This window comes from Cyprinodon tularosa, unplaced genomic scaffold (assembly GCF_016077235.1).
Source record: "Cyprinodon tularosa strain WSP-4 unplaced genomic scaffold, ASM1607723v1 ctg741, whole genome shotgun sequence".
NCBI lineage: Eukaryota > Metazoa > Chordata > Actinopteri > Cyprinodontiformes > Cyprinodontidae > Cyprinodon > Cyprinodon tularosa.
The window spans coordinates 156,020-169,872 of NW_024039498.1; the positions used below are offsets into that span (position 1 = coordinate 156,020).

The following is a 13,853-nucleotide window of genomic DNA, read 5'->3' on the forward strand; positions in this document are numbered from 1 at the left end:
CCTGTTTTCCAGTGTGGTCCTGTTTCTCACCTTCAGCTCAAAATGTAGTTAACGATCTGGGAATGTTCTCGTCCAGCCCCTTTGATGCTGCTCCATGCCAGAGGCTGTGGGTGTGTATGAGAACACACATGTTGTGTTGTATACGGATTAGATGGCTGAACCCGGAGGAGCAGAGTGGTTTGGGGAGATAAAAAGAAGGATGAATGAAGTGGGATAGGAGGGGGTGGGGGTACAGAGTATTCATGGAGGGGTCATGAATGGGTGGGGGGCATTTCACCACTAATCAGGCTCCTTCTGGGGTTCATTTTAGGTGTGTTATGGTCACAGGTCATAGAGATTAACGGAAATCAATGCAAAGTACTCATATAGGTGGTAAGGAACGGATATGTCCGTATGTGTTTATGCTTTTGTGGATCTAACATGGAGAAAGGTTGTAAATAAGGTTGAAAACAAGGCCGAAGTCATCAAAACCTTCAGTGACTGAAAGACAGAGATCTTTGATCCCTCATTGAGATGAGTCAAGGAGAAACAGAACAAAGCTTATGGTTTACTTATTCCAGCATTCTGGATTTTCTATTAATGCAATGCTGCTTTGATAAATTCCTTGCATTGTTTGTGTGATTTTCGGTTCTGAAGCGAAATACGATTTTTCAAAGTTTAGTGTTCTGCATGTTTTAAGGATTCCCGGCTTCAGAACACAGGTTTTAATACCTGTCCCAATAGCAGGTTCTCTTGAACAGCATTCATCTCAGTCAGGTGTGTTGTAGGAGAAAAGCATCTAAAACATGCGGGGCCTCAAAGACCGTGACGGAGAAGCACAGATTTAGGCCAACATATGGATTTGCACCTTTTCCTAATGGGTTCAAATCAATGCTCAGTGTTTGAAAGAAGATGGAGAAATCAGAAAGCACCAACATCCTTGAGTCTGTCTGTTTACACCCTAAATGTTTATATGTCTGATAGACACAAACTTTCCACTATCTGTTTTGACCAACTGTGATTCTAGTTGGTCAAAACTACTGGGTGTTAGAGAGACATCTTACTCCTGACTGTTTGAACAGAAAGCAGATGTTTTCAGACCCTGCCAAGTGGTCAATCTGACCTTTTTTATTTTAAAAAAGGTCAATCTGACATTTTTTATTTTTATCATTCAAAATACAATTTAAGTCAACTTTTCCAAAGAGAAAATAAAACCTGGACAACACTTACAAATAACTTTTTTTTTAAATCACTGTGGAGCTTTCTTTTTCCTTTAGCTCTTAGTTTGTGAATACAAAGAAGTATTTATCCAACACAGACATAAAATAATATACAGAAAAATTAATCCCTCTAACGTAATCCGATTTAGTCCACCCAGGTCACTGCCCAGTGGGTCTACATTCCTATCCCTGACAGAAATTGAACTTATTAACTTATTTAATCTGGAGCATTATTGTAAGTTTTGAAATGAGTCAAGAAAAGGCCCCCATGTTTTATTTAAATAAAAACAGTTGAGTGTTGAAGAGAACATCTAATTCTTTCCAGTTTCAAACATCACATGAGGTCATATAACCACTGCTTGTGAACAGGAGGAGCTGCACCCTTCCACCTGGTTGGAACTGTGCGCATCACTGATAATGAGCAAAATGCCAGTGCCTGTCGTTTAGAGGTTGGTAAAGGCGATCCCTCACTACTTAAACTAAAAAGAGCCAGAAATCCTATGGAAAACATCTGTCCAGAACTGACCAAGAGCAAGGCAGGACCAGTACATATAAACCAGTGTGGCTATGGCAGTTTTGCATTTATCACAGTATTGGGTGAACTCTGGATAGAAATGGGATTGCTTCATTTTGGAGAGATGAGCTCTATGTACTATTTTAAACGGGATGAGACAGTAGCACACACACAGAGATGTTGTATTCACCAGTTTAAGTATAGAATCCCATGTCTCATCCAGTATAGTCATAGTCAAGTCTTCTTCCCAGGAATTTTTAAGTTTAAGTGAGGAGGTGTCTTTCATAGTCTACATTTTATTATAAAGCCACGAAACCAGCCCTTTGAGAGTCGGGTTCAATAATAGGATGGTTTCCAACAATGTATACTCTGGCAGAGAAACTGAGCCTGACCAGTGAGACTGAATAAAGTATCTGGTTTGTAAATATACCAAAAAATGGGATTTAGGTAAACCATATTTGCTGCTGAGTTCCTCAAAGAATGCCAAATTCTTATCTATGAATATGTCCGTTAAGTAAGTAAGTCCCCTCACGTGCCACTGTAGAGACATCCCATCCTGAATGCTGGTGAAGATTCTCAGTCATCCAAGACATAGTAAGCCCAAAAAAGTTAAAAAACAATCCACTGGCCTTGGTTTCCCAATTTTGAAGACGTTTCACTTCCCATCCAGGAAACTTTTTAATTCAAATGTCAGAAATGGCATTGAGTTTGTGGCTTTATTGAGTGGACCAAAAACAAAGCCTAGTTTTGGCTTAGAAAACATGCATATTGAACCGGATGAACAGGTCATTTTGGGTTCTTTATTAGCCTGCAATACCTGTCTATAGATTGTCAGGATCCGGGACTTTGCCCACCAGAGGGCGCCGTGGATCCAAGCCTGGGGAGCTTTGACTCAGCTTGATCAGCTGTTTTCTATCTGCTGATTAAGGAAGCTCCCTATATAAGCTGAGTGTGAACTTCCCTCTGTGCTGGATCGTGTGTCTTACCTGTGCCACCATGCCTGTCTGAGCCTTGAACCTGCAGCTTCTTCTGAGTTCCAATAAATATTGGACTTTTAATCCTCCCTCTGTGTCTGTGAGTCTGCATTTGGGCTAGTAAAACCATCGCATCATGACAGAACGATCCAGCCAACAGACTAGCCCAGCAGACTCTTTCTACGCGCTCCTGGAGAGCCCGCTCTGTGCCGTCTGGAGACCCCTGAGCCTGCTCTGCGCCTACCAGAGACTCCGGATGTGGAGCCACAATCGGTCGTTCCCTCTGTTCCTGAGGTGGTGCCACAATCGGTGGTTCCCTCTGTTCCTGAGGTGAAGCCACAGTCGGTGGCTTCCTCTGTTCCGGATGCGGAGCCGCAGTCGGCGGCTTCCTCTGCTCTGGATGTGGAGCCTTAGTGGGCGGACCTGTTGCAGAGCAGCGGGAGCAGAGATGGCGTCCTTCCCGGGGCTTCTTGCTGAAGCGGAGACAGAGTTTCTCCCGGTGCTTCCTGCTGAAGCGGAGGTGACGCCCTCCTCCAAGGCCCCATCAGCTTCTGAGACTCTGCTCTGCTGCCGGTTTCATGGCCGACCACCTGAGACTCTTCCTGGCATCCCTGGTTCGCCCTTCGCCCTCCATGGGCGAGTTGTTTTTTTTTCTTTCTTTGGGGCGTCTGGAATCCGCCCTTGGGGGGGGGGGGATACTGTCAGGATCCGGGACTTTGCCCACCAGAGGGCGCCGTGGATCCAAGCCTGGGGAGCTTGGACTCAGCTTGATCAGCTGTTTTCTACTGTATCTGCTGATTAAGGAAGCTCCCTATATAAGCTGAGTGTGAACTTCTCTCTGTGCTGGATCGTGTGTACCTGTGCCACCATGCCTGTCTGAGCCTTGAACCTGCAGCTTCTTCTGAGTTCCAATAAATTTTGGACTTTTAATCCTCCCTCTGTGTCTGTGAGTCTGCATTTGGGCTAGTAAAACCATCTATGACATAGATAGCCTCAAGATACTATTGAAACAGAACATACAGGTATTAATAGAGCATTATAGAGGTATGGGGAAGCACATGTAAAAGTTCACTAGAGCCACTGTTCAGATTGCAAAAAAGAGCCATGAGAATAATTCATAAAGTTGGATATCGAGAACACACCAACACACTATTTATAATGTCTAAAATCCTGAAGCTTTATGATATGATAGAATTCCAGACAGCACAATTTCTATTTAAAGCTAGAAATAAGCTATTACCAAATCACTTGACAAATTTTTTTTATGAGAGAGAGGAGGGGTATAATTTAAGGGAGATAACAAATTTTAAGATTCAAAGATACAGAACTGCAAGGAAAAGATTTTGTATAACAAATAGTGGAGTGAGGCTATGGAACAGACTGAGCATGGATTTGAAGCAATGTCCAAACATCAACCAGTTTAAAAACAAATATAAACAAATGATTTTTACAAGATACTGGGAGGAGGGGGCTTGAGGGGGAATAGAACTTGCTCTGCCACTATGAATTAAAATCGATAAGAAGTCAAGAGAGATGAAAAAAAAAAAAAAAAAATATATATATATATATATATATATATATATATATATATATATATATATATATATTAGGGGTGGAACAATTCACAAAATCCACGGTTCGGTTCGATTCACGGTTTCTGGTCACGGTTTTTGGTTCGATTCAATACATGTTGATTGTTACACCGAAATCCCATAAAAAGTTATGAAATTAATGAAAAAATCCCCCAAAAAATAATGGATTGTAATTATTTTAAATGATCCGCAGAAACTCTGGATCATTTCCGTATGTTTTGCTGCTTTGAATTTAATAATCTGGCGCATGCTCTCTAACATCTCCAAGGGACTCAGAGGGGAGCAGACGAAGCCACAATGGGGGCTGTAGGCTTTGCTTTGAGCAGCCGGTCTGGAGCGCAGCGGGGCGGAGCGGGGGTTACTGGAGTGGTATGTGGGTATGTGGGATTTCGGGGTTAGCATGACATGTTGCTGTTAGCATAAACAAAACGTGTTGCACAATGCTTGCACACTGTTGCACTTTTATCCACAACTTTCTTTCTGCCGTCATCGTAGGTCACTCTAAATGCAAAGTGGTCCCATACAGCAGACCTATAAAGTGCTGCTGGCGCGTCTTCCAACTCCTGTTCTTTCCTACTCTCAAGTCCGACACAATTCTCCACAACAATAGATTTTTTCCCCTGCTACACCCGGCTAAGCTGCTTTGCTTCTTCTTCTTCTTGTTTACTACTGGCGGTTGGCTTTGGTCGCAGTACCGCCACCTTCTGCTCTGGAGTGTAATCGCTTCCTCTATGAGAAAAAGGAGCAGCGCATGAAACACAGTCCGAGACAGTTGAACCGAACGGTTCGGACGGTTTTCATAAATCGTCCCATCCCTAATATACTATATATATATATATATATATATATATATAAATAAAAAAATAAAAAAAGTGTGAGAGATAAGGGTTTTTGGTATATGGATATGTATGGATATCTGTGTACGTATATGTAAATAGAGATATGTGTATAGTGTCTATAGTTATGTGGGTGTGTATGTATATGCATGTATGTGTGCATGTGTTTGAGATACGGGTGTATGTGTAAGTATGTATGTGTGTATATATATGTATAGGTATCTATGAGTATGTGTATGTATATATATATATGTGTGTGTGTGTATATATATATATATATGTATATATATATAGATATGTATGTATGCTTAAACATAGGTAGATGTTAATATAGAACAGGGGTAGGATTTAATAAGTTTTATTACTTCTTCCTACTCCTTTTGAACATGATGGTATGTACATATGTTTTTTTCTTTTGTTTTGTTATGACTTTATTAATTTACTTATATTTGCTTTTTATTAAGTGTTCGAAATAAATGATCAACAAACAACAAAGCTGCTCTTCCAGTCATAAAGTCCAATACTAAACAAAAGGATGGCCGGAATGAGTCAATTGCTCAGAAAATAATATGTTAACAGGCTGTATTTACAGTACAGCACCTACTGCGCTTTGAGGAAATGCATTCTGCTTGTGTTTCAGGAGTAAGCCCTCAGTAAAGCATTGCTCCTTTATTGGTCTTTTTGTGGTTTTGGAAGCCTCTGGATGAACTGAGCCTCCTCCACTGAACTTAGGAATTTCTTGCCAATGCTGGATTGTGTAATGTGAAGACAGGCTGGGAAGAGAAGTGTCGGCTTCAAGCCCCTTAAAGCTCTGCCATGACACGCTTATATTCTGCCCATCAGGCCAGGACCTCTGGGCTGTATACTGCATGAAAAGTGGGATTTTCGTCAATATACGGCACTGTAGATTGTCGTGGAACTTCAGGTTAGCGGCAGTTTACGGCAATTTGCAGGCTTCGTCAAAAACTCCCGTAAATTGTCAGAAATTGACGTGGAATTTCTTAGGCAGTGTTCCCCCCATGCCTCCCCCCCATGGAATTCTAGGGGAGGCTTTAACATGTAAATGAACATGCTGTGAGCTATACAAATGCAAACCAGGGTTGCAGGGGGGGTTTTACCCCAAGTGACATCTTTCTGAGGAAGAAAATCTCTGATACAAAGAGATCAGGCTTAGTATAGCCTCTCAAATTTTAGCTTGAATTGATTTATTTAATTAAAGTATAGAGACCAAAACAGATCTTTAGCCGACAGAGCAATACATTTAGAGCAGTAATTATTTTTTTAAAAATTTGCATTTAAGATAAAAAATAAAATGTTGTCTGTCAATATGCTCAATTCACAATTACTTAAGTGGAAAAGTTTCAAGAAATGAGTCTGAGATGATTCACTTTATAACATGGCGCATTATCCTGTTGGAAGTAGCCATGAGAAGATTGGTACACTGTGGTCATAAGGTCCGGCCAGGTCAAGATCCGCAATTGCAATTGCACCAAACAGGAAAAAGAACATCGACAAATTCCGGTTCGTCAAATTAAAATATAGCAGCAACAGATCGGTGACTAGAAATTATAGCACAATTCTTATATATATATAAAAAAAAAAAAAACTAACACCGTTTATTTAAATGATTGGATCCAAACTATTGGTTATTCACCAACGAGGAAGCAGATTTCTCATCTCCATCAAAATATTTATTTTATACCGAGGGACTTAAACTTTAATGAAATCCATTCAAAAGAAACTTCTTATTACAGGAATGAAAAGAGATGCTGAGTTTGGAAGTAGTGAACAAGTTCATTAAAAAAAAGCAGTTTTGAATTATCCTTATCCCCGTTACAAAAATCTACAAAAATATATATATATATTTGGGCAGAAACTGAACATATGCTGGATGATGGTGGGATTTTTTTAATATGTCATATTAAATTAAGCGCTCACAGGGTTCATACAGGAATGAGTGACTCTAATTTAATGCTATTTAAATGCTATTAGAAATGATTTTAATACCATCAACAAGAATCATGTACACAAGTTATTAGTGTACATGAAATATGAAGGAGCTGTAAGCAGAGCTCCATGACTCCTGTATGTATGTAAACACACACACACACATATATACGTATATATATATCCTCTAGCTTTTTCTCCGCCTGGAGCGATATAATATATCTGACGAAATTGTTTTTATAAGCATTTTTTATTAAAGAATTATAAATACTTCGATAAACATATTTAAATAATTTTAGTGCCAATTAAGGCCTTGATTTAAAAAAAAAAAAAAAAAAAGAATGATTTTTTAATTATTTTTATTGATCCGCGGAAACTCTGGTTCATCTCGCGCATGCTCTGTACGATCTCCAAGAAACTTAGAGCAGCGGGGTCTGGATCCACAGTGGAGGATGCTGCTTTGCTTTGTGCAGGCGGTCTGGAGCGTCTGGATTTCGGGGTAAAACTCCTCTTGGACGCGATGGCGACTCTGCATCGAACAAGACGAACTCAAAGAAGAGATGCTAGCGGTAAATATATGTTCGATTACTGCCTGCTAAGCTATAGCAGCCTAGCCTAAGCTACCGGCTAATAGCAGCCTAGCTATTAGCCTATCTAGCCTAGCCTTGCAAGAACAAGCTTTATTAAAGTGTATTTTTTGTGATTACAGGAAGCAGTATGCCGTCTTAACAACTCGGAGACTAATTGCAGGCGCTATGAACCGGAGCAAGGGTAAGATTTAAAGAATATGCTTTCATTCTGCGGTAAAAGGCAATGGATACGGATAGATACCGATCATAGCTTTTACATTTTGTTTTCACAGACTACTGTCGCCTCACAATGAGGCGGTGACCTCCTATTTGCTCGGAGCCATAATCAGCAAGTCCAGATTTGCACGATGTTGATAAAGACGACATTGTGTGTAAGTGACTTGTTGTAATGTTTTCTCCTTCCTTGTTACTGTGACTTGAGTTTGATTTTTTATTCATACCACTCTCATTTAATTGTTTTCCAGCTGCCTGTAAGACGTATTTTCAGACGGTACGCAGGAGCTTCAGATATAGGCTGCCAGCCAACATGCTGCGTGCGGAGGCTATCTGCTCGGAGTCGGGCCAGAAGAAAGAGGGTAAGACTTAATTTGGTGACTATTTTTCAGGTGCATTAATAGATGTGTTGTGTCCATACGCAGTGCGCTGATTCATTGTTTTTTTTTTCAGCTGCTGAAAGCGAGGCAGTGTGTGCTGGCAGATGAGGAAGTGGAACTCTGGAAGTCCGCCTTCCTCGGCGGTGTCTCTGGATGGATTGTACGGTCGCCGCCATTTCGTAGGCCGGATCTCACTGAACTCTGTGTTAAGCTGCAGTCCCGGTTAGAAGCGATGCCGAAGAACAGGGCCACGCACAGTATGCGTCTGCACATCGGACCTGCCTCGGAGGGAATGCTGCCAGTTACCTCCAACCCCGAGGAAGCAAACGGACCGTTCACAGACTTTTAATTTTTAGAAACGCATGTGTTTGGATACGCGTTGTATATAGTTGTGTGTGTTTCAATAAAGCTCTTTCTTTGCATAAACAGCTTCCTGCAAATGTTCATTTCCTGTATAAATTCATTCATGTCCTTGATGGTAGCCTAATAATTGTGTAGTAGTGTAGGATAACATAAATACACACCATATGAATGAATAAATATATGAATGAATAAATATATATATATATATATATATATGAATAAATATATATATGTAAATATATATATATGCCAACCAATCACGAGCGACTTTACTTGTTTAAAAAGAAGTGGTTCCGTCCAATACTCAGTAAGAAAATTAAAGCCTGGCGTGGCCACGTGTGGTTTTGCTGCCAATCACGAGCGATTTCATTTGTTTGAGAATAGTGGTTTCAGCCAATACTGAGTAGGTTATTCAAGCCAGACCTGGCCAGCCGCGCGGGTTTGCTGCATTCATATGCTAATTAGGGCCATTAGTACAGCTGATCGCTCTCCACATACGTCACGGTACGTTTTCGACAATTTGTGGCACGACAAACGCGGACAAGCACGGGTTGCAAATTGTCGGAAACTGACGAAAATCAGGCAGATCTGCGGGAGTTTACGGGGGTTTACGGGGACGAAAATCTCACTTTTCATGCAGTGGTAGTCCTCCACAATACAAAGTTGAGCTCCCCTCTCCTCCTGGCTTCCTGAATGATTAATTCTTTGGTCAGGCATTGTAGTAGGCGAAGGATGGACGTCCTAATGGCTGTTTAGATGCTTGAGAATAGTGAGCTCCATCGAGCTCTGGTGGGGTGGGGAGCACCTCTTTCCCAAATAGTTTGCAAGTAAAAGGCTGGATTATTCCAGAGCAGTACGCTTGTACGTCTACCCTGTCCACATACAGTGGGGCAAAAAAGTATTTAGTCAGCCACCAATAGAGCAACTTCTCCCACTTAAAAAGATGAGAGAGGCTGGTAATTTTCATCATAGATATACCTCAACTATGAGAGACAAAATGAGAAAAAAAAAATCCAGAAAATCACATTGTCTGATTTTTAAAGAATTTATTTGCAAAATATGGTGGAAAATAAGTATTTGGTCAGTTACAAACAAGCAAGATTTCTGGCTCTCACAGACCTGTAACTTATTCTGTAAGAGGCTCCTCTGTCCTCCACTCATTACCTTCATTAATGGCACCCGTTTGAACCCGTTATCAGTACAAAAGACACCTGTCCACAACCTCAAACAGTCACACTCTAAACTCCACCATGGCCAAAACTAGAGAGCTGTCAAAGGACACCCAAAACAAAATTATAGACCTGCACCAGGCTGGGAAGTCTGAATCTGCAATAGGTAAACAGCTTGGTGTGAAGAAATCAACTGTGGGATCAATTATTAGAAAATGGAAAACATACAAGACCACTAATAATCTTCCTCGATCTGGGGCTCCACACAAGATCTCACACCGTGGGGTCAAAATGATCACAAGAACGGTGAGTAAAAATCCCAGAACCACACGGGGGGACCTAGTGAATGACCTGCAGAGAGCTGGGACCAAAGTCACAAAGGCTACCATCAGTAACACACTACGCCGCCAGGGACTCAGATCCTGCAGTGCCAGACGTGTCCCCCTGCTTAAGCCAGTACATGTCAAGGCCCGTCTCAAGTTTGCTAGAGAGAAAACTTGAGATGACTGGGAGAATATCATATGGTCAGATGAAACCAAAATAGAACTTTTTGGTAAAAACTCTACTCGTCGTGTTTGGAGGAGAGAGAATGCTGAGTTGCATCCAAAGAACACCATACCTACAGTGAAGCATGGGGGTGGAAACATCATGCTTTGGGGCTGTTTTTCTGCTAAGGGACCCGGACGACTGATCCGTGTGAAGGAAAGAATGAATGGGGCCATGTATCGTCAAATTTTGTGTGAAAACCTCCTTCCATCAGCAAGGGCATTGAAGATGAAACATGGCTGGGTCTTTCAGCATGACAATGATTCCAAACACACCGCCCGGGTAACGAAGGAGTGGCTTCGTAAGAAGCATTTCAAGGTCCTGGAGTGGCCTAGCCAGTCTCCAGATCTCAACCCCATAGAAAATCTTTGGAGGGAGTTGAAAGTCTGTGTTGCCCAGCGACAGCCCCTGAACATCACTGCTCTAGAGGAGATCTGCATGGAGGAATGGGCCAAAATACCAGCAACAGTGTGTGAAAACCTTGTGAAGACTTACAGAAAACGTTTGATCTCTGTCATTGCCAACAAAGGGTATATAACAAAGTATTGAGATGAACTTTTGTTATTGACCAAATACTTATTTTCCACCATATTTTGCAAATAAATTCTTTAAAAATCAGACAATGTGATTTTCTGGATTTTTTTTTCTCATTTTGTCTCATAGTTGAGGTATATCTATGATGAAAATTACCGGCCTCTCTCATCTTTTTAAGTGGGAGAACTTGCACTATTGGTGGCTGACTAAATACTTTTTTGCCCCACTGTAGCAAACCGGAGGTCCAACTACAGATTACTTTGGTTTTATGATTTTTTTCTTGGTAATTTTATCAAAGGATTTTATAAATCCTTTGATAAATGACTGTTTTTTTTCTTTATTTTAGATAATTTTTCGAAGTAGCAAGAAGGTTATGTGTTGGATTCCCAGCCTTTCTCTCTACATGGAGTTTGCGTGTTCTCCCTGTGTACGCTTAGGTTCTCTCAGGATACTCCGACTTCCTACACTTTGTGATCTGACTGCTGATACAACCAGCCATTTGCCTCTTTTTTTTTTTACATTATTTTAGAAAACAAACCACAAACACCCTAAGGCTGCATTTTCTAGCTTCTGTGGCATGTTTTCCTGAGATGCATTGTACGTCTGACAGCATCTACTGTACACAGAAGGACCAAAATGGCTGTTCTTGAGAGCCCTCTCGTCTGGGCTTTTCTGACTTGAGCAAGACAAACCAAGTTTATTTATTAGAAAACAAGGAGAATAAAAGCAAATGAAGACAAAAACGTGATAAAAGCAGGTACGAAAACAAATCAGTTTAAACTTCGACTTCAAAGACCTCAGGCCTTCAGCACATTTCCAGTCTTCTGGGAGTTTGTACCAGTTCATTGGAGCATAGGAACTAAATGCTGCTTCTTAATGTTTGTCTCAAGCTCTGGGTGGACAGAGTAGGCTGGAACTAGAAACCCGAGTGACTGGGAGGTTAGTTCACTGACAAAAAATCAGTTATGTATCTAGGAGCTGATCTATTCAGTGATTTATAGAATGACAGAGGGATTTTAAGTCTATTCTTTGAGCCACAGGGAGCCAGTGGAAAGACTTCAGAACCAGGCTGATGTGCTCTACTCTTTTAGTTCTAGTAACAACACGGGCAGCTGCGCTTTGGATCAGCTGCAGCTGTCTGATGGACTTTTTAGGCATCCCGTGATCGCACTTTTGCATTAATTGCACTTTAAAACTTTTGCTTCTACTGCAGATTCTAACTGAATTAAAACACCAACACACAGTTTTAACATGAAATAAATACAATTGCTCACCATGCTGCTCCAGAGCATCATTCTGCTCCTGGTTCCCAAACCGCAGCTTATGGACCAACCATAACTGATCTATAGATCTATAGTTTTTTATCCGTTTGAAGGTGTTCTGCTACCGTCGGTACATAATAGGTAAATGTGAATCCAGTACGTGGAAAACCTGTACCTAATATTCTACATTAAAAATAAAAACAATAAAAGATCTTTATAGCTGAGATACAAAGATAGAAAAACTTTTATCCATTTGACTGGACGTTCTAATTGGATCGTCTCCGGAAAGTTAACTGAGATGACATTTGATGTTAACTGGAGCTACATGAAAAAACTGAATTCAATTAAAAGATCTGAATGTGTTTGTGTTGCCAGTGCTCCTATCCTGTGTGGGAGGACTTCAGCGCCAAGGCCACCAAGCTGCATTCACAGCTCCGGTAAGCTTTGCACAAATGGAAAAGGGACTTGATTTTTCATTAAAAATGTCATGCTTTGTTACATTACAGCCTCATGTTTAAACTCCATGTGACATAAAGACTACAGATAAACAATGTTAAAAAAAAATCCATAATTGTAAACGTTTCTTTTCAAGTGAAAATAGAAAAGGTAAGATGATCACCTGGAGGAGCTTTAGAAAGCTGGAGGCTGCTAGTAGAACAGCTGATGTCCAATCTGAAGGTAATCTGGCTGTTACCAAACAGGAAGTAGAAACATTGAATACAAGCCAGAAGAAGTACAGCTGGTCTTTTAACCCTGGAGTACGGAAGCTGAGAGCAGTCATGTCCCTCAGATAGCCTACTTTTTCAAGGTGGTTTCTCGAGAAAAAAAGTTCATTTCTCATTATCTAAAGCCAAAAAAAGCCATTTTCTTTTGATAACGAGATGATTGATGTGTGTTAGAAATGATTGTATCCTACAATACCACAACAGTGGGAGAGGATTTGTCAGTATAAGTCTTGGCAGCCTATGTTTGTTTGTGTAAATAATCCCGTTTTTAACTTTTAGGTAACTAGACAATGTTGTTGGTTTGATGATTTGCTTCCACTTCTGATTCGTAAACAATAAGACCTATCCCTCTGGCATCTTAGGGCCGGGTGTTTTCTGAACAGCTCCTGTGTTTCGCCTGTAACAGGTATAAGATGCATTAGCACCCAAAATGAGTCCAGATTAAAGATTTTCATTAAAAGACAGTCAGATATAATCTACTGTATTCCATGCAAACCAACCATCCACCATGACCTGACAATGAGGGAAAAGAAATAGGAAACTAAAAAACTAATTATTTGTGCACACACGGTAACGCGACTGCACAACTTCGGGCCCCGCTGGCATGGATGGACTGGGGATCCAGGGCTGTTGGCCAGCCTCATTCATTACTCATACAGGTTAATCATCTCGTTTTTTCAAGAAATCTATAACTATTTTCCTGTGATAACAAGATAGTTATGTCATTATCTCGTGAAGGCAAGAGAAAAAAAAAAAACGTAAAGTACGAGCGCTCTTTGTTTCCATACTGAAAAACCAAAGAACCCTTTTTTTTTCTTTGGAAAATTATGAAATGGGCATTAAATGACTGCTTAACCTCTTAAAACCACCGGGTGACCCGATGGACCTTAAGTGGGGGTAATAATTCAGAATGCATACATTTCTACCGGAAAATTTTTTACCAGCAGGTGGAGCCATTGTGCGCAGCTCCAAGCTACTACCAAAAGTTCCAAAGCCCACAGCTCTGGAA

At 40.8% G+C, this 13,853-nt stretch overlaps 1 protein-coding gene across 3 annotated transcripts in view; it reads left to right on the forward strand.

Annotated features, from left to right (window-relative positions):
* Positions 1-13,853, forward strand: part of mtss1lb (MTSS I-BAR domain containing 2b) — a 140,332-nt gene that overhangs the window by 24,284 nt on the left and 102,195 nt on the right. For all 3 annotated transcript variants that reach the window (XM_038269911.1, XM_038269913.1, XM_038269912.1), the window contains exon 2: positions 12,495-12,556. In XM_038269911.1, the coding sequence (XP_038125839.1) occupies positions 12,495-12,556 (62 nt within the window). The remainder of the gene's footprint in view (positions 1-12,494; positions 12,557-13,853) is intronic.